Source organism: Ruditapes philippinarum, unplaced genomic scaffold (genome assembly GCF_026571515.1).
Source record: "Ruditapes philippinarum isolate M1 unplaced genomic scaffold, ASM2657151v2 ctg6864_1_1_1_1, whole genome shotgun sequence".
Taxonomy (NCBI): Eukaryota; Metazoa; Mollusca; class Bivalvia; order Venerida; family Veneridae; genus Ruditapes; species Ruditapes philippinarum.
Genome location: NW_026863995.1, coordinates 59,800 through 81,631, shown reverse-complemented (window position 1 = coordinate 81,631; position 21,832 = coordinate 59,800). Strand labels below are relative to the sequence as shown.

The window sequence follows — 21,832 nt, the reverse complement described above, 5'->3', positions numbered from 1 at the left end:
AAATTTAAATTAAACAATTATATTGCCTATTGTATACAACTCATATACATGTAGTTTGCATTTGCGACTAATATCATGCTTATGGCGCTACCAAGGCACTTACGTTGTATTTATGTGGTATTTTTCTGCATAATTTTTTTACATTTTTGCTAATTGATTTTTGCTGTGCGGTAAAGGCATTAGTAATCACCATGGATTAGTGAAATTTCTACTTATGCCTGAATGATTGTTTCAAATATGAAATAATACATGTAAATATTAAAGACGAGCTTTACATGTGCAAACGTTCTATTTCAAATTTCATTTACTCTGTATTTAAGCAGTTTTTATGGTTAGCAGGATTTGCGTACTTTCATAATGTCTGTTCCATAATTCATATAGAATTCTAGTGGGGAAATATATATCTGATAGGTTTATATGCACTTTATTCCATTTACTCACATACATCACGAAATTTTAACATTGCCTTTTCTCATAAATTCTATCAAATAAGACGTAATCTAATAGACGATTTCATTTAGATTTGCGGTCAGACTTAGTACGTTACTATACTAGCAGAAACTGCACGATTGCAAAATATTCACAGGCATTCACACGAAATTGTAGTTTATGGTACGCAATAATTATACCTTTGTATTAAAAAATGAATCGCCCCCCATAGTGAATTTATTGAATCGTATATATTTCTGTTGATTACTGTTTTGACAAACTTATTCATTGCAAAAACACACCAGTAAAAGTTTAAAAATTGTTGGTGTTTTGATTATGATGATTTTTTACATGCGTAAATTATTGTTTAAAGTGACATTATGCCCATCCAAGGGTATATAGTGAGTGACCATGTGAACATATAAATAAGTTTTCATTTTGCAATAATTCTTTTGATTCTAATAATTGACTTCGGCAAAAAACAATTAATAACACACGGGTCCTAAGGAATTTTCTGTAAATATCCATAAGATACTTGTGCCGTTCAGTTTTATAAAAAGAGTGGGGGCAGTCTTTTTATATTTTAAGGCAGATTTATAATTTTACCTTAAACATTTTTAAATATCACCTGTTGGTCAAACACCATTTTAACAGTATGTCTTTTGAAATATTAAGTCAATTCAGCTCAACTTGACTATGAAAATATGAGAATAATGTCACTTTAACATTTTGTTTCTGTTTAGAATATATTCAAGTACTGATATGTCATTTAACTGTTTCTGTTTAGAATATATTCAAGTACTGATATGTCATTTAACTTTGTCAGTGTATATCTATATATGTCCAGCGGTAGAGGACACGTATGTGACGAGTATAACTGTTTAGTATGTTTATTTTGTAATGCTTTTCTTGTAATGAAAAAGTATTATCCAATAATCAATTTTGTGCGACAGTTTCCCTCCCAAAATTAAGAGTGCCAAATTCCTAGGAAACCTTTGGATATAATACTTCATGTTTATCATGAAAACCACCCCGTTTGTGTGTCAGTCTCATATCCCTTTCAATCTCAAATTTCTTTTTATATCCGCCAGTTGTTTTTCGCGTTTCTTTTTACATGGGTGCCATACTTTCATGGAATTGCATGAACATATCACAATAACCGCCTTATGGAAAACTTCTGTGAATGTTTCTAAATACTAAATTTCTTCATTTTTTATGTTCGAAAAGTTGAATTCTGCTAGAGGTCGTGGACAGTAATTTGCAATTATCACTTCCGTCCATGATCGGGCTCAAACACACCTAGCCTGACGCATTTTCAATTGTTGCCGATTTGGGCGTTCTTTGGGGATTATGTGTGTGGGTGTTTTTTATATCTTAAAACTTCGTCAATTTAAATATGGATCAGATTTCGATATTATTCAATTTACTTGTTGGCGAAAACAGTTTACTTTACCGCAATCATTTTAAGTAGTTACTTGTAATCCATGTAAGTATTGACCAATACATACTTTTTCCCCAATGCTTGAATTATCGGCCAACTTTAATTTGTAAATGACTGTTTGTGTTTTCTGGATCTATAGAATTATTACAAAGACAAGTTATCGCTTGCGTTGTTTTCGGATATTTCTATTGAAATCATTCTACAAGTAATGTCTTGCTTTGTATGTCTATAGGTAATTTATTTTGAGTCTATATTCGGTAATAAACACTATGCAACTAAACTGTCCAAACCTACTACAGGCAACTGAAATATACGGGTTTCGTACTTCTGCAGAAAGGTCGATTTAAAATAAAATACATAATTATGTTATAAATAAATGTTTTTAACATTATAGTATAATCGATAAGTAGGTGTCGGCAATTATTCGCAGTTTTCAAGTTTAATTGATCTTAACAATACCTTCAATCATTTCAATTATCACGCAATTTTGTCCGGTTATTTGCTCTTTTCGAGTTACTCCAGAAGTATATTGCTCCACCGTTATTTTCATTACTACTAGCAGTACATTGGGACCAGACAATTAGGGTGGCTTGTCACATATGACAGGGAGTCGTATAATTCAGACCATTTCTATAGGAAAATATGTTGGGAGGACTGAAACAAGGTCGGATAAGTCAGGGAGTCGTTGAAATCAGGGGGTCGCTAAGGCAGTCTCAACTGTATACATATAGTAAAAAATCAAAAAATCTTATTGTCTGAAGGCTTAGAGCTTTAATATTTGTTAAATGATATCATCTATAGGTACTCTTCCAAAGTTGTTCAAATTTTGCCTCTAGTGTCAAAATTAGCCCCGCCCCGGGGGCCATAGGTTTTCCTTATATGTATATAGTAAAAACTTAAAAAACCTTCTCTAAATTTACAAAGGCTAGAGTTAAAATATTTTGCATGAAACATTGTGTAGTGAAGCTCTAGCAAGATTGTACAAATTATAGCCCTGGGGTCAAAATTGGCCCCACCCCCCAGGGGTCATTGATTTTTACTATGTACATAAAGTGAAAAATGAAAAAAATCTACTTGTCTGAAGGTTCAAGGCTTAGAGCTTTGATATTTGGTATATCATATCATCTATGGGTCCTACACTACTATTTAGTGTTGTATTAATGCGGTGCCACAGCATTTTTTGTCAAATGCAATCTCGTTTTAGATGCAGATTCTATAACCAATATATTTAGAAGCTATTAATGGATTTCATAATAATAACTTTTACTGTCTTTTACATGTTTGAGTCTGCTAGTGACAACAAATCTATCGATGCAATTAGTGAAGACCAGGCAGCACTGACCATGGCCTGCACTGTTTGCTATTCAGTCAGTACATATTTAGAAATATTTTCAATGAATTAGGACTGCATCTGATAATGCTGATTAAGGATATGTAGCATGATATGGTTTATATTGATGAATATGCTGTGATATGTACTATTTTTATAGTAATGTTATATTTACCAGCTAAAAAGATACTTTTAGGAATCAAATCCATTAGATTTGATATACCATGCATGATAGAATCAAAATGAATGTAAAGGTTGTGTGCAAAGTTACTATAATAATCAGAAATATAATGATAAAACTTATGGACAGAACGTGTGGTTTTATGTATATGAAACTATAAACATTCATTTATTTTACCCTTTCCAAGTGATCTTATTTCTGCTTAAGCTAATCTTTCAAATTAACTTTGCTATACATGTATATCCTACTTGACAATACAAAGACTATTAAATACTCTTTAAATAAACACTTTTTCAAATGTGTGCTTAATGTGTGTTTTGCATTGGTAATAATTATTAAGAAAACTTGGTGATTACCCAAATGATATTTTCTGAGTCAGATTCTCCACTTGTCACTATACAAGGACAACAGTACACATTAAATGAAGGGGAGAATAAACAGTTTGCCTGTACAGTAGATAGTAAACCGATATCAAAGATAACTTGGTACCATGAAGTCAGCCTGATATCTCAAGAAACACCAACAAGTGGTATCTCGAGACTCAGTTTTACACCAATCAACAGAACACACTATGGTAGTTATTCGTGTAAAGCAGATAATGGAATAGAAACAGAACAACAGGATCAGATTTCCATTACTGTAAAATGTATGCTTTGTTTTCAGAGATACCGTCATTATTTAAACAGTTTCAAAGTAATCAAATTAAGAAATACTTGTATACTACTTTTTAATTATGATTTTACTGATTATTTTTCTTACCATGATTAGCATTTAGTTTGATAAAGTAATCAAGTTTCTTTCATTTGAAATATTTCTTCATTAGCTCCATTCCTCACAAAAGTGAATCTGTTAATAATTACACTTGTCTGCATTTGTTAACTTTTTATGTTAAGACCCATTCCTTAAAAGTAATTAAAGTATTTACTTCTAAGGAACAGACATCCTCAAAAGTTTTTTTTTTTTGTTATGTAAATCTTTCAAATAAGATTTTTATTTTAAGGTTACTATGCTGCAATTATCATATATAACTATTTAACTTCAGCTGTTATTTTGGAAACCTTTTCTACACCATAACATTTGTTAAGTTATTGAAGTGATACAGTTTTAAATCTTTTAAAAGTGTATAACATTGTCATATCAAAAGTTCATTTTTTAAAGAGATAAATGGCTATATTTATAATGATTTTATATAATTTTTCAATACTCATCTTTTCCATAATGTTGAACTTAATTTTAGTTAAACCTCTTACAACTACCATAACTGGAAACAACAACATTATTGCCAATGGAAAAACAACATTAACGTTAGACTGCACGTCTGGAAGTTCTAACCCAATATCTGACATCACATGGACAATAAACAATGTTATTACACAGGCAACACAGAATTTGTCAAATCAGAGTGGAGAATATGGTGGTATTAAACGTCGACAGAGATTAATACTGACTCCAACACGCGACAATGATGGTGATATTATTTCATGTGAAGCTAAAAATACTTTAGGGACATCTAATAGAAATGAAGAAACTTTGGATCTTAGATGTAAGTTTATGTATAAAGTTTAATTGATTTGAAGTCTTCGTGTTATATCTTCGAACTTCCTTATATTTATTCCTTTACATTACTTTATCTGTAAACATTCCATTTGATATATATTCTTGTGCTTTCATTTTGCATTTCAGTTTTGAGTACATCACCTTAAAGGAAGTACCAAATGGTGACAACTCAGAACTGTGTTAGACAGTATAATCATATTCTGCATTGAAAACATGTTTTACAATTCTACATATATTTCAGACCGCCCATTAATTAAGCCAATGTCAGATGTTATTGTTGTTGAAGGAAATAACACTGAGCTAATATGTGCTGCATCTAGTAAACCAGCTTCAACATTCAAATGGTACAAACAAGGACAAGAAGACCAGATCTTACATCAAGGAACTGGGACAATGGAGAATAATAAATTATCATATCCTTTAACAAATGTGAGAAGAGGTGATGCTGCAACATATACATGTAATGCCAATAATGGAATAGAAAAGGCTGACAGCAAAAATGTTCTCCTAACAGTATATTGTAAGTATTTTGCAATTCTTTGTAGCTAGACTTTGGAAGAAAAGTTTTTTTGTTATTACCACTGTGATTTTGTCGAGTGCATTTGCTGATGCCTCTATCAACACAGATTTGTCACATTTTTTTCCTCAGGGTGACCTTTTAGGATCGTTGAATATCCACTGTCAGTTGTCCATCCACAATTTGTTCTTTGACACTCTAGTTGTCATTTTTATAGCTCGACTTTTTTTTCTTGAAAAATAAAAGAAGAGGTATTGCTTTTGTCCTGGCGGAGCTGCTGTTGCCGTCCGCAAACTTGTAACTGGATCATAACTTTTTAAGTTCTTGGTGTATTGTCTTCATACTAGGCCACGACAACCCTTGGGACTAGACTTTTCACCAGACTAACCTTGACCTACATCCACAAATGACCTTGACCTTCAATGTCAAATATCCAAATTTTGCTTGTTCTTGCTATTATTGGCTGTAACTTTGTTATTTTTAAATGAATTTTCTTCAAACTTGAACATTATAATCTTCAAGGATAGCACTTTAAAATAACCAGACAGACTTGACCTTCACTCATAAATGACCTTGACTTTGAAGGTCACATTATTGAAATTTTCATTTTTTTGGCTGTAACTGGCTGTAACTTTGCTGTTATTGAATGGATTGACTTCATGTTATAACAGAACATTCTTAGGGACAAGACCTTCATGTGATCGAGTAGAAGATTTAGTTGTAACGATCTAGTTTGGTCAGATCATGAACTGATTTGAACCAGGAATGTTGAAGATTTTATTCTAAACAATTCGAAACACGACTATTCTCGACTCAATTAGGATCATAACGATCTGGTCGGGTGGAAATCTGTCAACGATCAAGCAGAGGTCCAGTTAGTCTAGTTGAGATCATGTATGACTCGCGTATAGGTCTGGGTGATCGAGAAGAAGTCAGGATGCTGGTAGGGTTGTCGTCGAGAAGTCGTAAAACATCGTGTAGGGTCGACTTGAGGTCGTGTAGGAATCATGAATGTGCATTTAATCCAGCTTGGTCGGGCTTCATAGGGAAATTAATGTGATCGGGAAGATCAAACTAATCTGATCGGCGGTGAGAACATAGCATTAAATATTTGATGTAAATAAAATAAGAATCCCTGTAGAGCAAATATAATCGCATGTGTATCATGTAAAATTTTATTATAGTTTTAGATTGATATTGAATCATTAGGTACAAAATAAACTTGAATTTAATGCATTCAAATCCTTAAGATAAATATCATATTTTTAAAAACATATCCATATCCAAATTATAAGAATAAATTTAAAAAATCTTCTTGTAAAGACCCAAAAGGCCTAGAGCTTAGATATTTTGCATAAGGCATTGTCTGGTAGAACTCTACCAAGATTTTCAAATTATAGCCCTGGGGTCAAAATCGGCCCTGCCCCGGGTGTCATTGATTTTCACTATATGTACATATAAAATACCTTCTTGTAAAGACCTAAAAGGCCTAGAGCTTAGATATATGTACATATAGTAAAAACTTAAAATACCTTGTAAAGACCCAAAAGGCCTACAGCTTAGATATTTTGCCTTAGGCATTTTCTGGTAGACCTCTACCCAGATTGTTCAAATTATAGCCCTGGGGTCATTGTTTTTCCTTATATGGGTATAGTAAAAACTTATAGTACAAACTTTAAAAAAAACTTCTTCTAGCAATTGACAAATGCTAGAGGTTAGATATTTTGCATGAAACATTGTGAAGTGAACTTCTAGCAAGATTGTTCAAATTACAGCCCTGGGGTCAAAATTGCCCCTGCCCCGGGGGTCATTGATTTTCAATATATACATATAGTAAAAAAATCAAAAAATCTTTTTGTCTGAAGGTACAAGGCTTAGAGCTTTAAAATTTGTTAAATGATATCATCTATAGGTACTCTACCAAAGTGTTCAAATTCAATTGCCTCTAGTGTCAAAATTGGCCCCGCCCTGGGTGCCATAGGTTTTTGGCCGGGTTGCACAGGTGCAAACCCGGGTTTTAGTATGGTGAATGTCGGGCGGCGGGCGGTGGGCGGCGGGCGGGCGGGGAAAAAAATTCGTAACAGTTTTCTCAACAACTACGTAGCACAGCCTCTTGATATTTGGTATACAGCATTAACACATGGTCCCATACCGTGGGATTCGATTTCAGGTCTGTCGCTCATCCACTTCCTGTTTATCCACTTAGTTAAATTAGTTAGATTTTTTGACATTAATGGTCAATGGTAGGAAATTTTCGTAACAGTTTTCTCAGCAACTACTTATCACAGCCTCTTGATATTTGGCATACAGCATTGACACATGGTCCCATACCGTGGGATTGGATTTCAGGTTTGTCGGTCATCCACTTCCTGTTTATCCACTTAGTTAAACTAGTTAGATTTTTCGACATTAATGGTCAATGGTAGGAAATTTTCGTAACAGTTTTCTCAGCAACTACTTATCACAGCATCTTGATATTTGTCATATAGCATTGACACATGGTCCCATACCGTGGGATTGGATTTCAGGTCTGTTGCTCATCCACTTCCTGTTTATCCACTTAGTTAAATTAGTTAGATTTTTCAACATTAATGGTCATAATAGGAAATTTTCGTAACAGTTTTCTCAGCAACTACTTATCACAGCCTCTTGATATTTGGCATGCAGCATTGACACATGGCCCCATACTGTGGGATTCGATTTCAAGTTTGCAGCTCATCCACTTCCTGTTCACATAAATTGTCAATGGTAGGTAATTTTTGTAACATTTTTCTCAGAAACTACTAATCACAGCCTCTTGGTATTGGCATATAGCATTAACACATGGTCCCATACTGTGGGATTCGATTTTAGGTGTGTAGGTTATCCACTTCCTGTTTACCTACTGAATTAAATTTTAGATATTAATGGGTCAATGGAATTTTTTTTTCGTAACATCACAGCCTCATGATATTTGGTGTACAAATGCAACCCGGCCTTTTCTGTCTTTGACCCATTTTCTTTATATGTATAAAGTAAAAACTTAGAAAATCACCATCTCTAAATTTACAAAGGCTAGAGTTAAGATATTTTGCATGAAACATTATATAGTAAACCTCTAGCAAGATTTTACAAATTATAGCCCTGGGGTCAAAATTAACCCCACCCCCAGGTGATGATTTTCACTATGTACATATAGTAAACAATTAAAAAATCTTCTTGTCTGAAGGTACAAGGCTTAAAGCTTTGATATTTGGTATATAATATCATCTATTGGTCCTCTACTCAAGTTGTTTTAATTATGCCCCTAGTGTTAAAATTTTCCTGACCCAGAGGCGATAGTTTTCCTTATATTTATAAAGTAAAAACTTGAAAAATCTTCTTCTCTGATTTGAAAAATCTCATTTCAAAAATTTAGAGGTTAAATATATGGCATGAGACTTTGCGAAGTGAACCTTTACCAAGATTGTTCAAATTATAGCCCTGGGGTCAAAATTGGTTCCGCCCCGGGGGTCATTGATTTTCATTATGTACATAGTAAAAAAATAAAAAGTATTTTTGTTTGAAGGTACAAGGCATAGAGCTTTGATGTATGCTATATAATATCATCTAGATCATAAAAGGTCCTCTACCAAAGTTGTTCAAATTTTTCCCCTGGTGTCAAAATTGGCCCTGCCTGGGAGCAGTGATTCTCATTATGTACACATAGTAAAAACAGAAAATAAAACAAATATTTTCTGAATGGGAGAAAGCTACAGCTTAGATATTTGACTTGAAATGTTGTTTGGTGGACCTGTATCAAGATTGTTTTGAATTCACAGTTTTAGTTGTAAAATTGAACTTTGCTATCAGGAGACCTAGATTTTGATGATGTGATGTACTTTCTTGTCCTTTGATGTACAACTATGAAATTTGAACCATGTGGTCAGATTAAGATGTAAAGTGAACTTTGTAAAGTGAGTCTGCAATTCTTATGAAATTTTGTTGTGATTAATGCTTCTGAGGGATCACTTTGTTTCCAGACTTTTGATTTCAGCTGACCTAGATTTTGACAAGGTGTCTTACTGTGTTGTCCTTTGATATAGTCATGAAATTTAGGCTGTGTGAAAAATGACCTTCACCACCAAATTCACTAGACTCGAGTGCATTGATATATTCCTACTCTGATCTTTTATAGAGTTAACAACAGATTTAACTGCTAATCTGATAATAGGAATTAGATAGGTCAGGAATCTATGCATTATGACAATATTCAAATAGTAAAGAAACAAAAAAAAATCTGTTCCTACACTACTTTTAGTGTTATATTAATGCGGTGGCATAGCATTTTTCTCAAATGCAATCTTGTTTCTGTGTGTTGCCAGATACACAAAAGCTTGTCTGGACTACTCCTTATAAACTACTGGTGCAATTTTATCCAATTTTTACAGGAATGATCAGTACCAAGTCTAGTTGTGCACTGTCTGTCTGTCCGTCTGTCACAAAACTTGTCCCCACTACTCCTCATAAAGTACTGGGGCAATTTCATCCAAACTTTACAGGAATTTATGTCGCCACTACTCCGATCACTTCTCCGTCTGTCACAAAACTTGTCCCAACATGAAATTGGCCATCATGAGGCGACACATGTCATCACTGATCGCTCTTGTTGGGTCAAGGGGTCAAAGGTTAAGGTCACATTTACTTTGTAGGTTAAAACAATTTCCCATCAATAACTAATGACAACCAATGAGCCAATGGCTCTTTAATTGCATAGGTTCATTGGTCTTGGCTAGAAGATGACCCCTTTTGATTTTGGTGTCAAGGGGCTAAAGGTCTATGGAGTTTGAGGATCAAGGGCCAATGGGTTGTCAAGTTATTGATTATAATAACTTTGTCATAAAATTTCTGCACACAACCTTTACGGTCACAATGACCTAGTGACTAGTCATGACCAGTAGATAACCCTTGATTTTTGGTCACTAGGTCCAAAAACCTTCACAATAACCAGGGCCACATGACTAATTGGTTGCTGATAGGGGCATACATGTTTTACAAACAACTTGTTATTTATAACAGTTATTAATTTAATTACATAAAAACCTCAAAAAAGCCCCACCATCGGGAAACGGGGACCAAAAGTGCCAAAATTAAAGGGTGTCTCAATTAGTGAATTTTCTTATGTTTATTTTAACCATGGTTATTTTTGTCATTTTTTTGGACAACCTTATTATTTTTAACCCCTGCAAAAAACAATATAAAAGTATTGTTAAAAATATTTAATCTGATGGGGGAAAAAGAAAAAAACAAATCTTTTTGTCTGTTTAAATTTAATTTTTATTGCTCTATATGAATCAATTTTTCAATAAAAATAATTTCTTCACTAAATTTTAGGGTTTTGAAAGCAAAATAAGGACCACCCCCAAAATTTACTCTTCACTTTTTTTTTCTAAAATAACCCGTTATAATTTATTTTTTTTACACCTTGTGAAACCCAGTGTCATGCTTAAGATTTTAAGATCCAGATATATGTTGACTCAATAGTTGGGTAAAAAAAAATAAATAAAGAATTGGGACTGAATCTGGTCTTATAAGTGGATAAGCGGATTGGTCTTAATTCTGGATCATGTTACCATTGACTTAAAGAACAGAAAATTATGTGTTTTCAAAAAAAATGGTCTTAATTGCAGGATGGTCTTAATTCTAAGGTGGGAATCTACTGTAATAGTATTAATTGTATAACCCAACCATGCCTATCTGCTCGCCGGTTTTTGTTTTTAATGACAACCGGGGAGTTCTTTAAAACTGAAATTTGTGGGGTTTCTGCTCTTTAAAAACTCATATCTAGATTAATTTGTTATTAGACTTTAAAAAACAAGTGATGTCTAATTTTTAAAATTTTTAGTAATTTATTTAACAACTACTTAAAAATTTTTTGTGATGATCTTTGGAAAAATTTTCGGGGTAAATTTTTTTGTAATTTTAAAGAAACAAAATTTGAAACAAAATTTCAACATTCTTAAATTTTTTGTGATGAAGATCCTCCAGATGTCTCAGCAACAACAACAAACACAACAATCAATGCTGAAAAAGTCATTGTTACATGTAACGCACATGGTGTACCAGACACTAGTTATACATATGGTAAATGGGTTCAAACTTGGCCAGGATACGATACACCTATATCAGAACATAGTGGAAGTGAGAGACTAGAGCTTACAGGTTTAACATATGAACACTCTGGAATATACACATGTACAGCTAGTAATGGCATTAGAGTATTTGGCACAAACCAGGAATATAAGGAAGGATCAGTACATTTGGTTGTGAAATGTAAGTAAATTCATGTACGAGGGGTTATCCAAAAATTCGTGGACTTTCTTTGTTGCGTAAAATATATTAGAGATATTGATTTGAAATTCTTACATTGCTTAGAATAATAAATAACAAATAAACACAGAAAAATTCATGTTAGTAGCTTCTTATATTACAGCAATATTTAATTTTACATAAACACATGTCCGCGACAGCGGCGCACTCCAAAAAGTTATTGACGTCAACGTCATAATATTTAACGTACAACTTATGCTTAAACGTTACGCAGTCAATAACCATTAATGCTTCACAAAGTAATGTCCATCACTAATTTTTTATGCCACTTAAACTCTAATGATAGTGAAATTTTATTTTCTCTGTTCGACTGCTGTTTTATTTCCAAATGTTTTTGTTAGTGTCATTCCCAAATTACAACAAAATTTGATGATCACGCTATTTTCTTATTTCTGCGTATCCGTCATTTTCACGTTGTAAACAATATCATCGTCCGGCGTTTCTGGCGATTTTAACAAAAATTGCCGGAAATGACGTCCATTATTTTAAAGAATTACTTAAATGACATCATAGAAGAAATATGCGATGTTTAGCGGTTTTTCTACGTTAATTAGTATTTTTTCAGCAAAAAATATACGATGACTAACTGCGCTTTTCTACCGTGCGCCGGGTGCCGTGTATGTGCTTATTTAAAAGCAATATGAAATCATTATTTATTGACGCAGTTAACTATTCGTTTCAAAACATGTTGATTATATTCTACAATGTATGCGGATAAAATTTTATTGTAATACACGTTGACGTTCAAAAGATATTTAAAAAGTCCACGAATTTTTGGATAACCCCTCGTATACATAGTTTTTAACGATTTTTTTTATTTAAAAACAAAAGGTCTTTATCGTGTGGCAATTAAATAATCAGCAAATTTGAATAAAACTGAAAAACACATGAAACGTCGTTTAGTTTGCTCATTAGCCACTTTTCACAACACACTATTTTTACTTATGTGTTACTATTTATTTTTATCTTATTCTTAATATTGTACATACATGTATATAAAATGAGACAATTTTACAAATTCCATTTGAGGTATTCATATATTATAAAACAAATTCATTAAACAAACCTGAAATTATCAAAAGACTATCTTTAAATTTTTTATTTTTTTTTCAAAATATTTTACTTTTAATGCGTTCCAGAATAAAAAAGGAAATTCCAGATGTCCTTTTTCCGGGGGTCGACCTTAAGGCACTTTTTCATCAACAAATTTACATGCAGAGAGAGATACATAGTGAGACTAGAGAGATAGAGGAATAATTCCCCTTATCTTTTAAACCTCAGACGAAACGCATTGTATCTGTTCGTTTTGCGGATAATATGCCACTATCTTTTTATAGGGGTTTATTTTCTAAGGATAATTTTGTAAATCGCTGTTCGGAGTTATCTGATCAATATGCATAGAAGTATATTGTTCATACTTTAAAATGTATCTTGTTGCTGGGTCGTATGGGGTTGCGTTCATTGAACGCCGCCTTTCCTTGTTGATCTTGTTTATCATATTTTAGTATTCTCCGGAATCGCAAATGCTGTAATACTGATTAACGAAATGAATAAACATGATATTTTCCCTCCATATTCCTCATGCGTTAGTATAATCTCTGCTTATAATTATTATTTGTGTAGATGAAAATGTGTTCGTGATATATGGTTTTACCCCGATGATATGATCAATGACAATGGAGGGTCATAAAATAACGCAAACATTTGTTGTTGTTTTTTTTGTTTTGTTTTTTTTGTGACAATTATTTTCTTTATTTAACATTTTCCATCATACATCATGTTGTTAAAATGAAAATATGTAGTAAATAAACAACAAAAATAAAAATGTTAAAGTTTTCTACAACTGATATTAATATAATAATTAATAAGCTTGTAGTACCGTATTATTGCCAACTACTCCATTTTACCAACTATCTATATCCATTACCTACAATGTAATCATTTTATTTATTTACATTAGTTATCAACTTAAAAAAAAACTAGTGCAAAAATATAATATTGATAGAGAAAAATGAAAAACAATAATAACAAAAATAATAACAATAATAATAAACTTCACAGTTCATATATATACTCGTATATATATATATAAGTGACTTCAACTAATTTGTCTCATTCTTTTTTTATTTGCCCGGGTGATATTGAAATGAGAAAAATAAGTTAATGTCAGTTATTTTAAGTATAAAATCATACTAAAAGTAACTTACATTTACTATTTTTCTCATTTAACTTATATGCCTAGAAGTCTTCATGAAAATATCAGATAAAAAATTGTGCTTTACCAATATAATATAAATGTTACATATACCGGAATGTGAAATTACCCATTACTTCAGTATGGGCATGGAAAAGTTGTTTGAAGTGGCAAATAGGTGAAAGATAAGCATCTTTGCTTTCTAACAAGGTACTTTACTCGTATAGCATTAAATGATAGGAAGATTTTACTTTTACTTTTCTTTTTTAATAACTGATAAATAAACAAATAAATAAAGGGATGAAAAAATAAGCAAATAAATAAATAATTACATAAATTTATGAATGAATAAATAAATATGTATATAATTCATTGATTTAATATAGGTTGATTGAAAAGTGATACAAAAATAAAATGGTAAAAATGTAATAAAAATGCGGTATTTCATTATCATTTATATATGCAATGGTGTGTTTAATTGCTGTCATGAAAATCTATTGTTTGTATGCTAAGTAAATAGCTTAATTATATGTTCAGAGAGAATACAAAACTCATTCAACCAAAGTTATATTTTTATGGTTATATATATATTGACACATCTTCATCTGTTAATTTTTTTGAAATGATATCCAAGTTTATGCGGACAAATAACACATAACTGTCTGCTTTGCATGTATGTTCCAAAAGTGCCAATTCAATGTTCTAAAATATCTTTACTCAAAGAAGTAGTAAATCTTATCAGCTATCGTACAAACTCTAGTTGTAAAATAATGACCATTTTACAGACAGTCGATTCCACATTTATCATTTCGCTAGTAGTCAATAAATACACTGAAGCACTAACAGTCAAACCGCATAATGCGGAAATAACACAAGTTAAACATTGTGTTGATTAGTTACACAATTTGTGAGAAGTTCTACATCATATTTAGGAATTTCATTAAAACAAATAATGCGTTTTTAAAAATAGTATAGTATAATATACCTTGCCTACCTTATGATAACTATTATTAGTTCAGTTAAACTTAAATAAATACAAACAAAAGAGACAATATGAATACATAACTGAAAATGAAACTATTTTTTTCATCAAAAAACAAAAGTATCTCAAAAATGTTTGGCCGTGGTAAACGAGGTTGCTTTGTTATAACAAATATAATACTATTTATATTCATAAGTATTTTCAATGATAAGTTTCTTTTGGATTGTTTTTTCCCCTGTCGTTTTTTTTTCTATTATATTGTTGTTGTTGTTGTTGCTTCTTTAAAAAAAAACAAAGAAAAACATTTAACTTGCAATAACATTCATGCATCTAAAGGGCTTATATGTTTTTTATCATAAGATTTCATGCATTGTTACTGCAAAAAAACGAAAATTAAGACTGGACATTCGTGGAATATAATACAAATAACTGACATTATTGTTGGAGAATTCGATCTCATCTCTATTTTTCTAACTGATTATCGAAAATCAGACATAAAAATAAAAATTAATTTGCATATAATAAACATAATAAGAAATATATGTGTATCAAAGAAAGCTTTTGGATGATAAAAGCTAGTATCAAAATGTTAAAAAGGTTAAAGTCACAATCTGTCGCAGATATCCATAATAATTAAAATGTTTAGAAATGTCAAACATGTATTCACTATTGTTTTAATCAAAGATTTAGTGAATGTAAGATGTTTAACAGATGAGGAAAGTATCGCTGAATGTTCAGTAATATGTCGTAAAGGTAGCAAAATGTAAATTAGGTAGTATTTTGACTTCTACACGAAATACTTATTTACAATAATTATATCAATCGCAAATTATTCTATATAGAAAATGAGATCTTACCACTTTTAAGAAACTGTAACAGGATACCAAACTTAAAACTTAAAAAAAGGTTTTGAGAAATGAAACTAACAGCATTTTTTAGGCATGATGTGCCTTTAATTTTAAATTCCAAAGATTATACAAAACACAAAGCACTGACAATGCAAGACATAATATTTATACACTTTTTTGAATATATTTTTGCGGAATCAAATAATTTACTTTCTGTTAAGAAAAACAAAAATAAAACGATATTTGAAACATGATAAATTGAGAATACCAATATCACTTCAGCAACTTCCATGTTGAATGTTAATGTCTGATGTTTTCATCGCGCATTCAAAATGTTTGCGTTTGTTCATTTGCATCACTTGTCTAAACAACCCTTTTTTATCCATATTTTATGGTATCTCATTCATATAATATATAACGCTGTTTTATATTAATATCCAGTATACGTCTTATTGATTTGTTGAATATCAAATCACTTTTTTTCCCTTCTTCTCTAATCTGTAAAATAAAATAAACAATTTCATTTGCATTTTTTCCACATCAAATTTGTTCCTTAAAAATCAAAGTCATACATTAATTCAAAAGTTTTCAACGATCAATTGCCTGACACAAAATTAAAAACACATGACTGTGTGTATTTTATAGGAAAGTTATTACTCGCTAATGGACTGACAAAATATGCATGTATCGCATACTCAATCTGAAACTTTCTAATTTGTATGTGATATGAGTCGTATGAATACATTGACTTACACTTTAAGCATAACGGGGTTTTCAAGTATATGAAATTTTATTTATGTAATTTAATGAACAATATATAATTTTAATCTCTTTTTTTCATCTAAGCTTGAAACGTTGGTATGTTACTATTTATTCAAAAACAAATTTGAACTAGTCAAAACAACATTAAAAGATCATTTTATGCAAGAAAAAAACAAATATTGACAAAAAAACTTATTAATATTTTATAGTCTTATAACGTTCGTAAATTTATTATTTTAAGAATTTGTGTTAGTTACTATAAATATAAAATTGTAAAAATGTTAAAGTTACAACAATTTAAATTATATTCACACTTAAGATGTTATGTTTGTTAATTAAAATGCATGGCACACAAGTACATGGCAATAAAAGAGAGGTGCCTAAGCTAAAAGAATAGTTATTAACCGCCAAATAACTCTAATGAAATGAAGGTGAAAATTATGTGATGCTTAAAACAAATAAAAAACATGAAAATAGTACGATGAATGTATAGAAAACATAAAAATGGTGAGTATATGTTCCTGATTAATTAACTATTTCCCAAGCACTAATCGATCACTATCATGTACTTCTGACAGCCATGTTTCATTGTTTGTTATGTTTAGCTTATTAGTTCGAATCATTAATTCAGTCTTTTTACATTATTCTTGTACACACTGACACTATAAATTTTAAACAACACATATTTACTCTTCCCGCTGAATCTCTCTTCTACTACACAGTCCTACGCATAAACCCTTCCAGCCTGCTGAATCTCAGTAAGGGCTTATCAGCTAGTAAATCACTATTAACTGTATGTTTCCCATTAACACGTCCACTGAGTTGAGAGTTTTGTCATTATTTATTGCCCCTCTGTATTCTTATCTAATGGCCCCAACTTTGAAGGATCACATTTCTGTAGAAGATACGCTCACTCAAATTATCAATGTTTTTTCTCCTTTCTTTTGTAAATGGGTCTGTGGCCCAATTGAATTGTGAAACTTAGCAATTATTTGTAAATATATATAACATACAATAATTTTTTAAATTAATAATAAATAAAGTTCAATAGCTAAGTGTCACTGTTACTCATGTTACTGTCTGAACCCCCTCCCGGCTTGCTAAAAAACAAAAACAAAAAACAAAAATATGTTCATAGATGTAACTTTTCTTGCAAAGTGCAAGACTCTTAACTAAACTGACCAGGTAAGTGTATTTTTATTATTAGCTCGACTATACTAAGAATATTGTGATTTTTCCTACTTACCTTTGTTTGCAAGTCGAAGTTAGCGTCCATACTTTAAATTAATGTTTATGCGCCTATAACTTCTTTATTTCTTAAGGTATCAATTTCAAATATATATTCCTTACCACCATCCACATCATTTGATAAGGTGCAAAACTCTAAAACCAGTATTTCCAGAACTATATCCCCTTGAATTTAAATAATGTTATATTTTACTCTAACATCTTCATTTCATATTAAAGTATTGACTTTAAACTTCAAACATGTGTTCCTTATCATTAACTACATCATAGTGGCAATGTTTTCTTTTTTAAATCTAACACAAATTTTTCCAGAATTATCTCCCCATGATTTTTTTCCTCTCAAAAAATGTTACTTTTTACTTTCTTTTTTATTTCTTAAGTATCAACTTCTAACTTCAAATATATTTCCTTATCATGTGTGACAAGATTCATAACTGTATCATGAATATTTCCAGGATTATTTCCCCCATTCAAATTTGTTTTGTATAAAAATTGATATTTTATAACTTTAAACAATAACATGACAAGCTTCATAACTCTAGCATCAATATTTTCAGAATCATCATCCCTTTATACTTAGAATTTTCCTTATTAAATTCGGACTTCAACAAGAGCAGTCACACAAGTGACGAATGCCCCCGAAAAAGTTTCTTAAGCATGTAGGACTGGTAGTATGAAAAGAAAAGAGGATGAAAGTAACTAATTTCTTAATATTTTTCTTTGTATTATTGTTCCTATAATCTCTAATTGTGATAGCGCGTGAACCTTCCAAATATAAGTGTGACCTGACCTTTGAAGAAGGGACGTGGTTCCTAGACACAACAGAATGTTGTCATGATATTGACATGTGTGCCAAGTTATTTCAAAATCCCACAATGCATGACAAAGTTACATACTGGACATGATTGTTGTGTAAGTGGGGACACACAAACGAACAGACGGGCATGAGCCTTAGCTGCGATACATCGTCCTGATGTGGTAGACATTTGTGCAAAGTTATTATAAAATCTTCCCATGCATGACAAAGTTACAGTCCGGACATGAATGTGTATCTTCAAACTCTTCTCGAATGAATGAATACCTTCAAACTGTAAGTATGACCTTGACCTTGACCTCGAATGCGTGTAACTATAAACTCTTATTATGATAAAGTGAAACTTCAAAATGTTAATGTGACCTTGACCTCTGAGGTAGGGACGTAATTCTTGGACGCGACACATCGTCTTGATGTGGAAGACATGAATGCCTAGTTATTTAATATCATTCAATGCATAACAAAGTTATGAATGAAGTGGGGACGCACAGACTGACGGACATCCAGAAAGACAGAGGGACGGTGCGATTTTAATATGCCTCCCTTCGGCGGCATAAACATGTTTCAACACCTATATCAGGTGCGATTAGATTGATAACTCAAGTCCTGTATTTCTAGAATTATCTCGATTTCATTTTTGAATTCGGGATTTATTGAAAATTAAAATATTTCCAAAAATTACTTTGTTATTATAAATGACATCAAATCTAGACTTAAGACAATTGTTCTTTGTCATTACTTACATCATGCATGACAAGGTTTATAACTCTAGCATCCTTATTTCAAGAGATATTTCCTCTTAAACTTAGAATTTTACTTTAAAAACTTTATGTACTTTTTGCTTGTATCATTTTGGTACATTTTTTAAAAAAAAATTACATTCATCTCTTTTCCTACTAGATTGAATTATAAGCTTCAATAATGCTTTGAATCGATTATTATTATGATTACTAAACATAATTTTGCTACTTCTGAAAAAAAAAGAAAAAAAAATGTAAATCACTGAGGTATGATTTGCCTTTAATATGAACGAAATTTACATAATTATTTTCATTGTGAGTTGTAAGTGATTAAAAACCTTTTTTTACTGTAATCCAATTTTTATTTGTCTTTAATTATTATTAAAAATTGTATGTATCTCTTTACACTAAAGAGTTAAATCTATTTTTTTCGTTACATCAAAAAATGTTCCCTATATGTCTTCCAGCCTAAACAATACATTCTTGAAACATGATAGGATCATAAAACATTCAAGGGTGCTGCTATCAGTAATGCAGTGACAAGCCGTGTAATTATAATTAACTGCTCATCACTGACCAGAGATAGGAGATTTTGGGGGAAAACTGGAAATCTTGGGTTTATGCGTAGGGCCAATTGAATTCTCAACAAAGCTCTAAACGTAAATTACATTATTTATTGATGAGTACCTATAGAAGATCATTGTACTATCTTATTATCCCCCGCCGAAAATTTTCGGCGGAGGATATAGAAATAGTCTCCGTCCGTCCGACCTTCCGTCCGACATTTTTGTCCGGAGCATATCTCTAAAAGTATTTGAGTTATCAACTTGAAACTTCATAGGTGGATAGACCTCATTGAGGAGGAGTGCAGTGCACAAGAATGATAACTCTACCTTGCATGATTTTTGAGTTAATGTCCTTTGTTATTTTTCAAAATTGATTTTTGTCCAGAGCATAACTCCAAAAGCCTATGAGATATTAACATGAAACTTCATAGGTGCATAGATTTCACTCAGGAGGTGTTCAATGCACATGAATGATAACTCTACCTTTCATAATTTTTGAGTTATTGCCCTTTGTTATTTTTCATACCTAATTTTTCACCTGAGTGGAGCATAACTCAAAAAGTGTTTGAGATATCAACATGAAATGTCATAGGTGGATAGATCTTATTGAGGAGGAATGTTATATGTGGATAGACCTCATTGAGGAGGAGTGCAGTGCACAAGAATGATAACTCTACCTTGCATGATTTTTGAGTTATTGCCTTTGTTATTTTTCAAAATTGATTTTTGTCCAGAGCATAACTCCAAAAGCCTATGAGATATTAACATGAAACTTCAATAGGTGCATAGATCTCACTCAGGAGGTGTGCAGTGCACATGAATGATAACTCTACCTTTCATAATTTTTGAGTTATTGCCCTTTGTTATTTTTCATACCTAATTTTTCACCTGAGTGGAGCATAACTCAAAAAAGTGTTTGAGATATCAACATGAAATGTCATAGGTGGATAGATCTTATTGAGGAGGAATGTTGTGCGCAAGAATGATAACTCTTCCCTATACAATTTTTGAGTTATTGCCCTTTGTTTTTTTTTCATGCTATTTTGTCCAGAGCTTATCTCAAAAAGTATTTGAGGTATCAACTTGAAACTTCAAAGGTGGATGGATCTCATTGAGGAGGAGTGCAGTGCTTAAGAATGATAACTCTACCCTGCATTATTTTTGAGTTATTGCCCTTTGTTATTTTTCAAAATTAATTTTTGTCCAGAGCATAACTCAAAAAGCCTTTGAGATATTAAAATGAAACTTCATATGTGCATAGATCTCACTCAGGAGGTGTGCACTGCACAAGTATGATAACTCTACCTTTTATAATTTTTGAGTTATTGCCCTTTGTTATTTTTCATACTTAATATTTCAATTCAATTTTTTTCTCAAAAAGTATTTGAGGTATCAACTTGAAACTTCATAGGTGGATAGATTTTACTGAGGAGGGATGCAGCACACAAGAATGATAACCTTCCCTGCATTATTTTTCAGTTATTGCCCTTTGTTATTTTCAGCCATCAGTATTCACATAGGTTTCAAATCTGTAATCACTATAGCCATCAGTTTTCATTACCAAAAGACCTCTTAAAATGAAATTATTCTGTTCTACTACATATACATTCTTCCAATGAGCAAACACATTCGGCGGGGGATGGCCATGTTGACATGGCTCTTGTTCCATGTGAAACAATTAGTGTATTTGATATTGGCGTGATCGATTGGTAATTTTTATCGTTTTCAAAATTCAAGTATTAGACATATGTACATATGCATTTACTACATGAAAGAATTGCGGCATGTTTTCATATTCAGTTATGTTAATTTGTCTCTTTGTTGATTTTACTCTGTATCTTTCTGTTATGTAGCATAATATATTCACATTTTCGT

General features: G+C 31.6%; 1 protein-coding gene and 1 long non-coding RNA gene across 2 annotated transcripts in view; both read left to right on the top strand.

Moving 5' to 3' along the window:
* Positions 1-3,741: 3,741 nt before the first annotated feature.
* The window catches only part of LOC132724048 (hemicentin-2-like), a gene marked incomplete at its 3' end in the record, with an annotated part of 71,326 nt that continues 53,235 nt past the window's right edge, over positions 3,742-21,832 (top strand). The window contains 4 exon segments of the mRNA XM_060708856.1: positions 3,742-4,027; positions 4,619-4,924; positions 5,180-5,458; positions 11,453-11,746. Coding sequence (XP_060564839.1) covers positions 3,742-4,027; positions 4,619-4,924; positions 5,180-5,458; positions 11,453-11,746 — 1,165 coding nt within the window.
* LOC132724047 (uncharacterized) lies at positions 20,100-21,100 on the top strand. Its single transcript, XR_009624843.1, has 2 exons — positions 20,100-20,549; positions 20,901-21,100. It is a non-coding gene; the product is annotated as an uncharacterized LOC132724047 (long non-coding RNA).